A 12,830-nucleotide genomic window follows, 5' to 3' on the forward strand; every position below is an offset into this window, starting at 1 on the left:
GAATTGAAGGGTATGTCCCAACCAGGCTGCACTCGCGAAAGGAACGCTCCGAAGGGGACGCCATGGTCGCGTGCGAAAGCGAACAACTGCCTCGAACACGTTGCAACGTTGTTCACACACCCAAATATTGCCATGATGACAATTATGGACGCGAGAACTGTGGTGCTAGTGGTCGATCGGGTAACATTATACATGATTTGTATATGCGGTTGGCCAGTCGGAGTCGAAAGCACACTCTCCACATCCCCGAGACTGAAGCAGAAGACGATCAGCATCAGGAAACCTAGACCGCTGTTTACTATTGCTGTCCAGATCATGGCTCTTGGCAGCGTCTTGGATGCATCTTGAAGCTCCTCGCTCATGTGGGTTGCTGCGTCTGATCCAAGTAGTGTAAATATGGGAGCGAGTTGGCCTACTAGACAGGATAGACCTATGTTACCCCACCCGGCATTATCCTGGAAAGACCCAAATACTTGGCTGGGCTTGCTGTGCGTTCCGAGGACCCACATGATAGTGAAGATAGCAATGAAGCCAAATATGTGGAGGACTAGCACTGTGGCTTCAACGAGGGGAAGTTTGCGTGCGAGAAGCGTGTTGAACAGTATGGCAAAGCTCGCGACTGCAACAATGAGGAGTGTACCGTGCCAACGTTCTGGGACGTAGTTGTTGTTGTTTAGAATGATCAAGCCTTGGATTTGGCCGCCAGCTAGGAAAGCAACGGAGGCGATACCTGTTTGCCAGCCAAGAACACACAGCCAGCCTAAAACTATCGTTAGACTACTAAAGTGTATCGATTTCCAAGGCATGATACTGACCGACAACATAGCTCAGGAACCTCTGGTGCTCTCGTGGTGCAAACTCAGAGACCCAGTGATATTGACCGCCTGACGTGGGGGCCATGGAAGCCATCTCAGCCATAGATGCGATGGCAAAACCCATACCAACTGCAGTTCCGAGAAAGACGAATATCGCACCGCCAGTACCGCCGTTCGTCAATGGTATGGTCAAAGTACTAACAACCATCAGTTTGTAGCCACCACGCGACTCAATACATGTCTCACGTTAACACAGTCTCCCATGTAGACATTAAGATCATCGAGTATCCAAAGATGGAAACGAAACGGAAGTTCCGGCGCAATTCTTGCGTTTTTCCCATTCTATGCATGTCTTTCTGGTCTTCGGCTGTTCCTATCTTCTCAGCTGTGGAAGTGGCATTTTGTGGCTCGCTGTCGCGAAGTTGCACGTCGGTGTTGGTTTTAATTGTGGTCATCTTGTCATAAGTTATAACGAGTGTAGTAAGCATATGAAAAAGTCCGACGTCGTACTACGTGAGCGCGAATGACTGGAGAGTCGACAGTAAGAGATTTATGGAAAGTCGACATATTCCAGGATGCCTCTGATCAACTATGAGTTAACCCTGAGCATGCAGTGCGTGTTGCCCGCAAACCAGGATACTGCATATTGCATGTACCACCAAACTGCTCTTGGCTACACGCACGCATGCCTGGTTTTGACATGTCAAATCAAAATAGTCATATAAGACGGTCGAGACGCTTCAAGAGGAAGCTGGTCAAAGACTGGTGGGTCGCTCTGCGCGGTTGATTGCACGCTGCGACCGTTCCCTTGCATGGTAAGCGAAGCGAGAACTGCCACAGGGCTCGAAGCTGCCAGAATATCGTGACAGCCTCGTATATTCAATCCTGGGTCGCACGACTAGTCACGGTGCAGGTGAAGTGAGACAGGAGGAAGCTTAGAATATGTCGAGTGGGTGGGGAAGTTACGTCAGCGCTGTCGGGCGCCTCCTTTTGGCTAGCGACTGCCGCGGATGAGAAGGCGCGGTGGCGCGCTCCCACTCCCATGTGGTCAACGGGGTACCCAGCCATAGCAAGCTCGCCATGAAGTGTATTGCGCCTGGTCTGAAACCACCAATATCTTCTTCTTTAGGGTGTCTCGTTTGGTTGCTCTAGGAATTGCGAGAGATCTCATCCGGCCTGCAACTCCCCGATTGAGCGTATTGCTGCCTGGGCTCGCGCCTGCCTCAGACGCGCCTCTAATAAACCGCACTATCGTGTCATCATTCACTGTGCCAGAAGCAATTCCTTCGGCCCGGATCCACAAAGCCCTGCCCTTCGCGCCGTCTGCTCCTAACAAGACACGCTCCCCTCAACACCCCGCCTACGGGTCCCAAACGAGAACCATGGCGACAATACGCGAAGAAAAGACTCTGTCTGACCTCCCCAACGGGCACATGCGCAACCAACACGAATACTCGTACCGCCTCCCCACAGCCCCCCGCATTGTGGTTCCCCCTCCCACGCTCACGACCGACATGCCAGGTCTGTCTCTTGGTGGCACACCTGGAGGCGATGTAGACATGAGCTTCTTGAACGAGTTGGACCTCGAGGACATCATACAGAAGAACACGCTGCTAGAATGGGCATACGAGCGACGGAGACAGGCACAAATGATACTGCCGTGGGTCTATCTTGGTCCTATGGTGGCAGCCAGGGACAAGGCTTTTCTAGAGCGAAAGGGCATCACCATGGTACTGGCTGTTCGTGCCCAGGCCAACAGCATGTCGGGCGCCATGCAAGCTGCTACCCAGGTATGCATGGAGGTGGGCAGCATCGAGTCTCCCAGTTTCTACAGCCTCACGCCCAGGTTCCCGGACGCGACGAGCATGATCAACTCGCACATCGCACGGGTACGACAACACAGCTTGGAGACAACAGGGCAGGCCACTCTCGGAAAAGTGTTAGTCTTCTGCGAGTCTGGCAATGAGAAGTCAGCTGCCGTGGTCGCAGCCTATCTGATGCAGACGCTCAACAACATCGATTACATCAAGGCTATGCAAGTCTGTCAAGCGCAGCGCTTCTGCGTTAATTTCGACGATGTCTTGAAGAATATCCTACGCTCCTATTGGGATATTCTCCTTGCCCGACGCTCCATCGCCGCCTCTTACGCGCAAGCGCCACACCAGAATGGTCTTAGTAACGGCTCTGCACAGCCTGCATCACTGTCCCTTTCCTTCTCGTCAAGTAAGCAAAAGCGAGGTATTGAAGATACAAGGGATGGCGACGACGATACGAACATGGAAGATGGCATGGATGCGTCGGATGTGCTCCGGTTTACGGGGCGCGACGTTACTCCTTTCCAAGACCGGTAGACATAATCCTCTGGCAGTTGGCGATTTCGTTGATTTTGTATCAGGCGTTCACTAGCATTATACCCTGCATGATTCAAGGCGTTATCAAGCGGTGCTTGGCATCAGAAGGCTTACTCATATCCGTAGTATCGCTGGGCACTCCCATGGAACGGGTAAGCACATCGGCCTTTTCATTCAGGCTACCCAAAACCTTGGCCAGTAGCCGCAACTGGTTCTGTCTCTTCTAAAACATTTTACGCTCTACCTTTCCTTGCATTTTCTCCTTCAATCAGTGCTCCTGCGAAATCTATATGACTGCGTCCTCCTAGACGGCTTTGCTTGCCCTGAGCCGATGACGTGACTTCGTAAATGACACATGGGACGATTGTGGGCACCTGCTTAGGCTATCCTTCTCTGGTACGTGGCTTCTGCAGAACAAAGATGCTATCTAATAGGCAAGCAGGTTCGTTCTCATGCTGAGGTGATTATGGATGAGCTACTCGTGACTTCTGCGATTCAAACAATAGCCATAAGAATAGGTGCTCTCGACTGAGAAGCTTTGACTATCGCAGTGACTGCACCAGGTGCAGAAAACATTTGCTCCGCTGTAATAGCCTCTTGGTCAGAGTAAGATCCCAGGACTAATCGCCTCAGAGTGGTAATTGGGGTACAACCTCTAAACGAGCTTCTAGTGACTATAGCGTCGCTAAGACGCGTATTGTTCACCGGATGCATTCTCAATATTGCTGTCGCGTCAGTGGTCACTGACATTCACTTGACCTCTAGAGGTCGCCGTTACTCGCTAAACGCACGGTAGTCACGATGCGGTGCCTTCGGATTGGATAGGTAGCAGATACAGTCTTTTCCACGGATCTCACATACCAGAGACCCGCAATCTTTCTCGTTTATGACGGACTACAGAGTATCGGTACCCAATCAACGCTTACACCAAATCATTACAGTCTCAAGAAATGCCATACGAGCTTCGACCCGAGGCCAAGTTGAAACGACCAGCACGTTATGATGAGTCGGACGACTCAGATCTCAGCGGTTCGCCAGAACCAAAGTCTGAGAATCGAGATTCGGTCATCGATTCACAAGTGTCTCCACCCCCAAATACGTTGACTGCGACCCCCGGCGCACCAAAACCTTTGATTCTCCCCACAGGCGCGCCTCACCTCTCACCAAACCCATCGCCAGAGAAGGACAAGCCTGAAGTACCCCGTGCCACAATCCCAAACACAAGTGATCCCCGGGGGCCTCTAAAGTCTCGTGGGATGGCCCACGTTAAGTATGTTAAGAAACCCAGTCGCGAGAATGCCTCGCCAGAGACTAAACGCGCGAGACACTTCAACAAGACCGCCAAGCGCATAGCAACATCCCTGGAGGATGGACATTCGCCTGCATTCTCCGCACCTAGACCAGCAGCGTTCCCCTCGCTGACGGACAATGCCCCACCATCGCTTCCGGTTGCGATAGAACTCACCAAGCATGGCATGAGAGAGCTGGTGGAGGCTATGGACGCCGAAGATTATGAACGAGTACGAAAGATCAAACGCCAGTTCGCAGCCAAATATGAGGCGGACACAAGCGTCTGGTACGATAGTTTGAGGAAAAATTGGCCTACCGCAGTCACATTTCCTACGGCATGGCACTCCCAATCCAAACATCTCTCACCATACTGATGATGCAGGTGACCTTTGAAGAGCTATGGCCGTCAATACGCCAGGAAATCATCGAACGGATCCTTGACGACTTCGCGCAGAAGAACTATCCATCCCCGTTTTACCCAGTATGTCGCATCTTAGATATCACCAAGGAGAGACTAGATGCGATCATGGCTGAGAACGCCAGAGTCTGGACCGACGACGAAATTCCACCATATTTCAAAGAGTACAGAAGGCGGTATCCTAAAGCCATCGTCGACCCCGACGAGCCTCCACCTCAGTGTGTTGTTGAAGCGATTGCATTCTTGAAGCAAAACAGTCTTCCGGGTAGTTTGTTGGGCGAGTGGCAGACTATGCCGGCAGTCGAAGTATTCAACAACCCAGCCCCGTTTTACCTCCCCACCAAGAAAGTTAGTAATGAATTGTAGAAGTCTTTGGAGTCGCATACGGGCTACATAGCAAAATCGATAGAGCCTTTTGTTCCTGCTCGTCTTCCCCGTCAGTCCAAACGTGAGCATCCTGACACAATTTCTTCTCAGGAAGCCTTTGAACTGTTACGGCGTAGTTCGCAGGATGCTCAAAATCAAGCCAGTCGAAAGCAGCGAGACGACAAGAGGCTGCCGCCACCGCAATGCCGTGTTTGTGGACAGACAGGCCACACTTACTGGAAACTCGACAAGAATGGAGTGCACGAGGTAAGTACTCCCGTTCCCAGACGTGTTACGAGAGAGCCGAAGAGAGTACCCTAAAGCTATACATTTGTTGTAATCTGCAAGTGCAATAACAAAGAGTACAGCGAATACTCTCAGGGTACCTGTTCCACCGCATGCGTCCATCTCATAACAGCCGAATGTTTTCGCAATGTCGAGATATACAAGTGACTAGCTAACACCGTCACAAGTGCCCTCGGCGTCGACAACAAGTTGCCCAGCACAACGCTGAACTTGAGATCCTCCGCGCGCAAGCATCCTCCGAAATCAAAGCCTTCAAGGAACGAGACTTCGCAATGAAGAACATCACTCCCAACTGTTCACTGTCAGAATCTACTCCCATAGACGCCGCCCCGTACCTCGAAGCCTGGCAAGCGAATAGAGCAAACCCAAATCTACACTCCCATCTTCAGCAGCCGGCAGCTTTACCCGAAGACGGCCGAGCCAAGTATATCAACCAGTTACAGACGGATAATCTGTCGCATCCAGGGTGGGTACGAAATCAACTTACAAACCGCCGGTCGACTCTTACCAGTCAAATGTCAACTTCACACGTGGCTGGCAAGCGAATGAATCCGCCCAATCTACCACCAAGACCACAAACCTCGAACTCCTCCGCAAACCCTCTAATCTGGCCTAATTCCCGGTGCCTGGCTCGCAGGCAAGGAACCAGACTCCATCCACAATCTGCTACATCCCAGATACCCAAGAAGCGCGGTCCGTACAAGAAGAAAGAGGGGAAAGAGGGGCAAAATAGTATTACGCCACCTAACAGAGTAGTGGGAAGAGACGGTATGGTCTTTCTGAGTAGTCCGAAACAAGCGCAGGATGAGATGGTGTCCCAGAAACGGGGTGGGGGTGCAGATGCGACAGTTGAGACAGGATTAGTGACGCCGCCAATGGAGCAGCCGCAGCCGTCAACACCTTCTTCGACCTCGACATGTAAGGTTGGGGAGACATACACAGTGCAGAAGAATGTAGGGGCGACGAAGGAGGTAAAAATGCTGCGGCATTCTACTATACCACCAGTACCACCAGTATCTGAGACAAATGCGGCATCTGCGATGGAGAGCAATGGGGCCAATGCTACGGTACTGCCTCGATAGCCGTACCAGGCTTCTCCTGCACAAAAGTCGAAAGGTGTGCCTTCGTTAAAGGAAATGGCAAGAGCGGTCATGGACCAGCGACAAGTTAATGGAGGGAAAGAAAAGGTCCCGACGATGGATACTGCACAGTAGTTGAGGAGAGGATGGTACTACACTTCTTTTTGGACAGAAAGAATGCTTTGATAGCGTATTGTTGATGTTTTGAGCGCCTCTGCTCCACCATAATGTCTAATACTCGAATCATCTTTACCAAGCATTCCGTGTGTGTTCATTGTGGGCGATGACTTCTCAGGTGGAGACAAGAGTTGATTGGCGCTAGGTTCAGCGTTCCTGCATGGCTTGGCAGACGTTGTGCGGGCGGTCATTCGATCTCGCGTCATCCCGAAACCAGCTTTCGGCGGAATTTTGCGGGCCTCCAAGCAGGTTGTCTGCTCCGTCATGCTTAACGCATTTGCATGAGCCCAGGTGGGCTTTTCGCACTTTCCCATGTGACTGACTTGCACGGCTCCATCATCACAAATAATTCCTTCCTTTTGCCCCCAACTTGCGCATGGCAGGCTACAGGAACACGCGCAATCTGGGCCAGCTCTGGCTGCGGGGGACGCGTCGTGGGTAAGCTAGGATATCACGGCATTATATCCCCATGCTAATAGCACAAGCCTACACACGAAGCGTCCACTCTCCCACCGATCCAAAGCTGCTACACTCGGTCTGCAATATGGCCCCCCATGCCTCCTCGCGACTGCCGCGACGTGCTATCTCACGTCGGAATCGTCGCCAATCCCCCTGTTCCGCCCCATCCATCTGGATTCGCCCTCTCTCAAGCGGTACTTCTTCGGCGGCAGCGACGACAAGCAAACCGAAACCACGTCAGTAGGCGACGCTGAGAGGCAGGTAAACAAAGACGATGCCGAGAAGTCGGGCCAGCAAGATCCGCCATCGCAGAAACGTGTTGCCAAGGGCTACAGCGAAGAGGATGAGGACGCCGGCGAGAGCCAGTCCGCCTGGCAGACCATAACGGCCAAGTTCCCGGCCTCGCCATCTCCTTCGAAGCTCGGCGACACCATCATTGACTACATTGTGCCCAATTGGGTCAAAGTCCTGCCTGGTTTCATTCGAAAACTCCAGAATGAACTCTCAATGGCGCCGGGCTCCCTTGCCGAAGAGATCTGGTACCAAGCCAACGACCCCGAGATCAACCCAGAGATCATATGGGATGCCTCGGTGAGGGTCTCCAACGAGCTGTGTGATGAAGAGAAGGCATTTCTGAAGAAGAGGGCGCAATTCACCAAGGCTGCACTTGCGCGATATCTCGACATCCCAGAAGCCCAGATACACCCCGATGATGTACCCGTCATTGCCATGTGCGGTTCTGGTGGAGGTCTGCGAGCGCTCGTGGCAGGTACATCGTCGTACCTCTCTTCGAAAGAACACGGTCTCTTCGACTGTGTCACCTACACGGCGGGCGTCAGTGGCAGCTGCTGGCTGCAGACCCTCTATTACTCAGATCTCACCCAACGCAGTCACGCTCGCATCATTAGACATCTTAAGAACCGCCTCGGCGTGCACATTGCTTTCCCACCTGATGCCCTAGAACTGCTCGTCAGCGCGCCAACCAATAAATATCTCTTGAGTGGGCTTGTGGAGAAGGCCAAGGGCATCCCAGATGCTGATTTTGGTCTGGTGGACATCTATGGCGCATTGCTTGCCGCTCGTCTACTTGTACCGAAGGGTGAACTTTCCGTCAGCGAATACGACTTCAAGGTGTCGAACCAGCGACGATTCACTGACAACGGCTCGCATCCCCTGCCCATCTACACCGCAGTACGACACGAAATCCCATTGGCCGAACAAACAGATACAGACGTCATCGCTGCAGAAGCAAAAGCGAGAAGGGAGGCCTGGTTTCAATGGTTCGAGTTTACGCCATACGAGATGTGGTGTGAGGAGATCTCAGCTGGCATACCTACCTGGGCAATGGGTCGTCGGTTTGAAAACGGACGCACAGTCTGGCGGGACAATGGCCTGGCTTTGCCTGAAGTGCGCGTCCCCTTGCTGATGGGCATCTGGGGATCTGCCTTTTGTGCAACCCTGTCACACTATTATCGAGAGATCCGACCCCTCATGCGCAGTCTCACCGGTCTCGGGGGCAGTATCGACGCCATGATCTCCGAGCGCGATGATGATCTTGTCAAAGTTCACCCCATTGACCCCGCCGCCATGCCCAACTACGCTCTCGGCATGCGTGAATTCCTGCCTGCATCGTGCCCTGAGAGCATTTTCGAGCAAAAGAACTTTCAATTCATGGACGCAGGAATGTCAAACAACCTACCCATCTACCCGCTTCTCCGACCTGGACGTAATGTTGACATTCTCGTCGCCTTTGATGCCTCGGCCGATGTCAAGACTGACAACTGGTTGAAGGTAGCAGATGGGTATGCTCGCCAGCGTGGTATCAAAGGCTGGCCTGTTGGTGCAGGGTGGCCACCCGATGATGAATCCATGGAAGACCTGCAAAAAGATCTCGATCGCGCCCAAGCAAAATCTGAGCAGCAAGCTCAAGAAAAGCTCGAAGAAGCCAAGGATAAGAGTACCGAAGACAAGAAAGGCGGCAAGAAGAGTAAAGATTTAGGCTACTGCAACATCTGGGTTGGCACTACTGAAGAACGCACTTCCGATTCCGCACACCCTGAACCGAAACAAGTAGACGAAGACTGGGAGCTCATGCATCCTGAATCTGGCATCACTGTCGTCTACTTCCCTTTCCTTGCCAACCCAAAAGTACCCGGCGTCGACCCAAAGGTCAGTGACTTCATGTCAACGTGGAACTTTGTCTACACACCCGAGCAAATCGACAGTGTCGTGAACCTCGCTCGCGCCAATTACAGCGAAGGCGCTGAACGTACAAAACGCACTGTCCGCGCTGTATACGAACGCAAGAAAGCACAAAGAGAGCAGAGAGAAAAGGACGAGCGGGAACGACGATGGCGATGGAAGTTGAGCCAAGGAAGGATAGCTGGTCGTCGTGTCGGAGGTGAGAGTGAGCATGGTGATCAGTTCAGCTAAGTGAGGGCTGTGTAACACATGATGGATGAGGTGATGACATGGAGTTGGAGGAGGCTTTTAGGCTTTTGGAAACGATAGAGGACGCATTATACCCACTTGGATCAAGAATGAAAATATTCACATTTTACGTATACTTCAGCGCCTTCGACATTAGTGTCGAGGATGCTTAAGGTCGCTTCTTGGACAGTGGAGATGAGCATATCGAGAAGAAGATCAAGCGTGAAGATACGGAAGACAAGACACCGGCCGGAATACCACCTGTCCCCAAGCCGCCGACCGCTTCAGTCCCTATTCTGCGGAATGAGAATTGGACCCAGTTCAGCGAGGTGCTTGGTGGTATCTAGCCTGGGCGTTAATGTTTAGCTACAGTCTCCGGTCAAACACATGGACCACAGTCATTGGCGGAATGTGGTTTCAGCTCTGATTTCGATGTGCTTATCTGGCATTGCTTCTTCGAAATTGCTTCTTCTTCGCATTTCCCACAAGTCTCAAGTTCAACATGGTCTTATTTTACGACCCGAAAGATCTAGCTTTGAGCTTTACTCAACTTTCATTGTACTAAGGAAAGGCAAAACACTGGATGCATCTTTCACATACAGAATGCAAACCCCTTCAAGCGTCTGTATATCTAAATAACCTAGTGAATCTTCAATCGCATACCCCTGTATAATCTGCCTCTGTGACTGCATGCGCCACCGTGATATCCCAAATACTAAGGCGCACACGCGTCGTCGAAACATAGGTGACACGGAGACAGCGGGATCGTGGTGACAAGCAACGCTGATTAGCGCATATTAACCACCGCGAAGAACGTCATCCGAGGCTATGAGAGACAAGATGTAGCTTTGCTGCGGCGTAGCTCTGGATCCGGCAATCACATATTATGTTCAAGTACGATGAGTATCTGGAGTGGGTGTTCATCGTAAAGCGAATCGTGTCGAGACGATCTACACTGGACCCCGGTGGGTCTTAGCGTTGCCTCCGCGACAGCTCTCCGCAAGCATCCCCTCACACATCATTCAACACCAGGGTATAGCATTGCCTAATTGGTTATCCATTCATTGGTACCATTATATGCTGTACTTCATGTTCGCTTCATTCTTACTCACCCGCTTCATATAATTGAGGTCGCCCTCGCCGCCGTCCACGCGTACACGTAGGCCTCAAGGCAGTTGCGCATCGGCCCAGCAGTCGCCATGGTCGCCCCTCGCAAAGCTGCACTCCTCGAGGAGAGCGCGGAAGTCGAAGTGCTCTTCGCCAACATGGAAAAGATGAAGACACTCACAAAGAAGATCCAAGGCTCTGTCAATAGACTAGACGCGAGCGGAAAGGCAGTCCAGGAAGCAATCGGCCCAATCTACGGCAACACCCAGAAGCTGCAGATAGCCAACACGAATGTCGATCGTATAATAGACGCAATTGAACGACTCCGAGCTCCACGAGAAGAGAGTGCAAAGGAAGAGAGGATTATTCGCGCTGGACCTGGACGGGGAGATCTTGACGGTTACATTGCTTCCCTCGACCGCACGAACATGAGCCTTGCAGATCTCAAGCGTACCAATCTTCGCTCCAACGAACAGGCTGTCGCAGAGCTCAGCGGGCTCTTGAAAATGGGTAACAAGCAGTTGGAGGATGTGTTCCGCAGCATATTGCAAGACAGCGCCCGAGAGAAGGTCCAGGCATTGGAATTTGTTGCGAAGCGTACGTCATTCGTGTCTTGTGATTATGGAGATACTAACATGGCACAGAAAATCCGTTCCCTCGCATACCTCAAGATAAGCTTCAGAGCCTACGCAGCATCAATTCGCATATCTCCAAATCATTCGCCCAATTATCGCAGATCGATCTCTCACAAACTCCCACACGCCGAATATACGCAGACGTCCGGGGTGAATACCTAGAGAGCACATTGAGGAGTCTCATGCAGGCGACCATAAGCACAGCCCGGAAGGTGCAGGCAGATGCGCTGTACAAGAAGGGTACTAATGGTATCGGGACATACGTGCAGGCGATAGAGGGTCTATTTGTGGCAGAGTTTGATAACTTGAACTACGTCTTTGACAGGGAGGAATGGAGCGACGTCTATGAGTCAACGTGCCAGGTCCCGCTGCAGGACTTTACGAAAACGCTGCGCGAATTGAACGGGCATATTCAGAAGAACCTGTTGACAGACTGCTTCCTTGGATTTGAGATCTGCGGCATGGTCCGGACGCTATCGATGCGACTTCAAAAGCAGACGGGAGCGCTGAAGGACCAGATCTATGACAGCGTGAAGCCGGTTCGTGAGACGTCGAAAATGTCATTGAGCAAGATGTTGGAAGACACGAGGTCGAAAACACAGGCTCTCATCGCCGTTCCTATCGATGGTGGTCCTGTCGACATTACAACGCAGACGATGCGACGCCTGCAAGAGATGACTAACTACCTCGAACCTCTCGCGTCGATATTGGCATCGTTAGGAGAGGGTGGCTGGAACTCGGGGACAGCTAATAACTCCTCCACGGCTCTGGACGTTGGACCGGACGGCGTAAAGTTGTTCGGGTCCTATGCAGCCGATACCGTTGACACACTACTGCAGAATTTGATTGGAAAAGCAAAGATGTTGTTGAAGGGCAAGAATCTACAGGGTATCTTCATGGCAAACAACGTCGCCATCATCACGCGCATCATTCGCTCTTCGGAACTCGCACCACTCATGGACGACTACTCCAAGAAGCTTGCCGACTGGCGTAAGCAAGGTACAGCCATGTACCTTGAAGCGTGGCGTGAGCCATCAGGGTATCTACTGGATGTGCAGTACACAAACCGTAGCAAGGAGCGACCAACATCAGGCGGTGCAGATTCGGCAGCTATCGTGAAGTCTCTTAGCTCGAAAGACAAGGATGCGATCAAAGAAAAGTTCAAGAACTTCAATACAAGCTTCGACGACCTTGTCACACGGCACAAGTCGTACGCAATGGAACCCGAAGTGCGGAACCAGCTTTCCAAGGAGGTACAGAACATCATTGAGCCACTGTACAATAGGTTCTACGACCGCTACCGGGAGATCGACAAGGGAAAGGGCAAGTACGTTAAGTATGACAAGACTGAGTTGAACAGGGCATTGGCGAGCTTTGCATAGCGGGGTGCGGTGACT

The 12,830-nt window shown here is 51.9% G+C and overlaps 4 protein-coding genes across 4 annotated transcripts; all 4 read left to right on the top strand.

Annotated features, from left to right (window-relative positions):
• Positions 1-2,197: 2,197 nt before the first annotated feature.
• On the top strand, positions 2,198-3,166 carry J4E82_000391 (uncharacterized protein; the record flags this gene model as incomplete). Its single annotated transcript, XM_051726712.1, has 1 exon — positions 2,198-3,166. One exon carries the CDS (start codon positions 2,198-2,200, stop codon positions 3,164-3,166), a length of 969 nt encoding a protein of 322 aa, XP_051593894.1.
• Positions 3,167-3,967: 801 nt separating this feature from the next.
• On the top strand, positions 3,968-6,162 carry J4E82_000392 (uncharacterized protein; the record flags this gene model as incomplete). Its single annotated transcript, XM_051726713.1, has 8 exons — positions 3,968-3,972; positions 4,067-4,073; positions 4,108-4,742; positions 4,778-5,092; positions 5,132-5,222; positions 5,352-5,507; positions 5,744-6,016; positions 6,058-6,162. The coding sequence occupies 8 exons, from the start codon at positions 3,968-3,970 to the stop codon at positions 6,160-6,162; spliced, it is 1,587 nt and encodes a 528-aa protein (XP_051593895.1).
• A 1,016-nt stretch (positions 6,163-7,178) lies between these two features.
• Positions 7,179-10,038, top strand: J4E82_000393 (uncharacterized protein; the record flags this gene model as incomplete). Its single annotated transcript, XM_051726714.1, has 3 exons — positions 7,179-7,240; positions 7,282-9,662; positions 9,866-10,038. 3 exons carry the CDS (start codon positions 7,179-7,181, stop codon positions 10,036-10,038), a joined length of 2,616 nt encoding a protein of 871 aa, XP_051593896.1.
• An 852-nt stretch (positions 10,039-10,890) lies between these two features.
• On the top strand, positions 10,891-12,815 carry J4E82_000394 (uncharacterized protein; the record flags this gene model as incomplete). Its single annotated transcript, XM_051726715.1, has 2 exons — positions 10,891-11,395; positions 11,443-12,815. 2 exons carry the CDS (start codon positions 10,891-10,893, stop codon positions 12,813-12,815), a joined length of 1,878 nt encoding a protein of 625 aa, XP_051593897.1.
• Between the last annotated feature and the right edge of the window lie 15 nt (positions 12,816-12,830).

Source organism: Alternaria postmessia (assembly GCF_024291825.1).
Source record: "Alternaria postmessia strain BMP 2775 chromosome Unknown scaffold_1, whole genome shotgun sequence".
In the NCBI taxonomy this organism is placed as follows: Eukaryota; Fungi; Ascomycota; class Dothideomycetes; order Pleosporales; family Pleosporaceae; genus Alternaria; species Alternaria postmessia.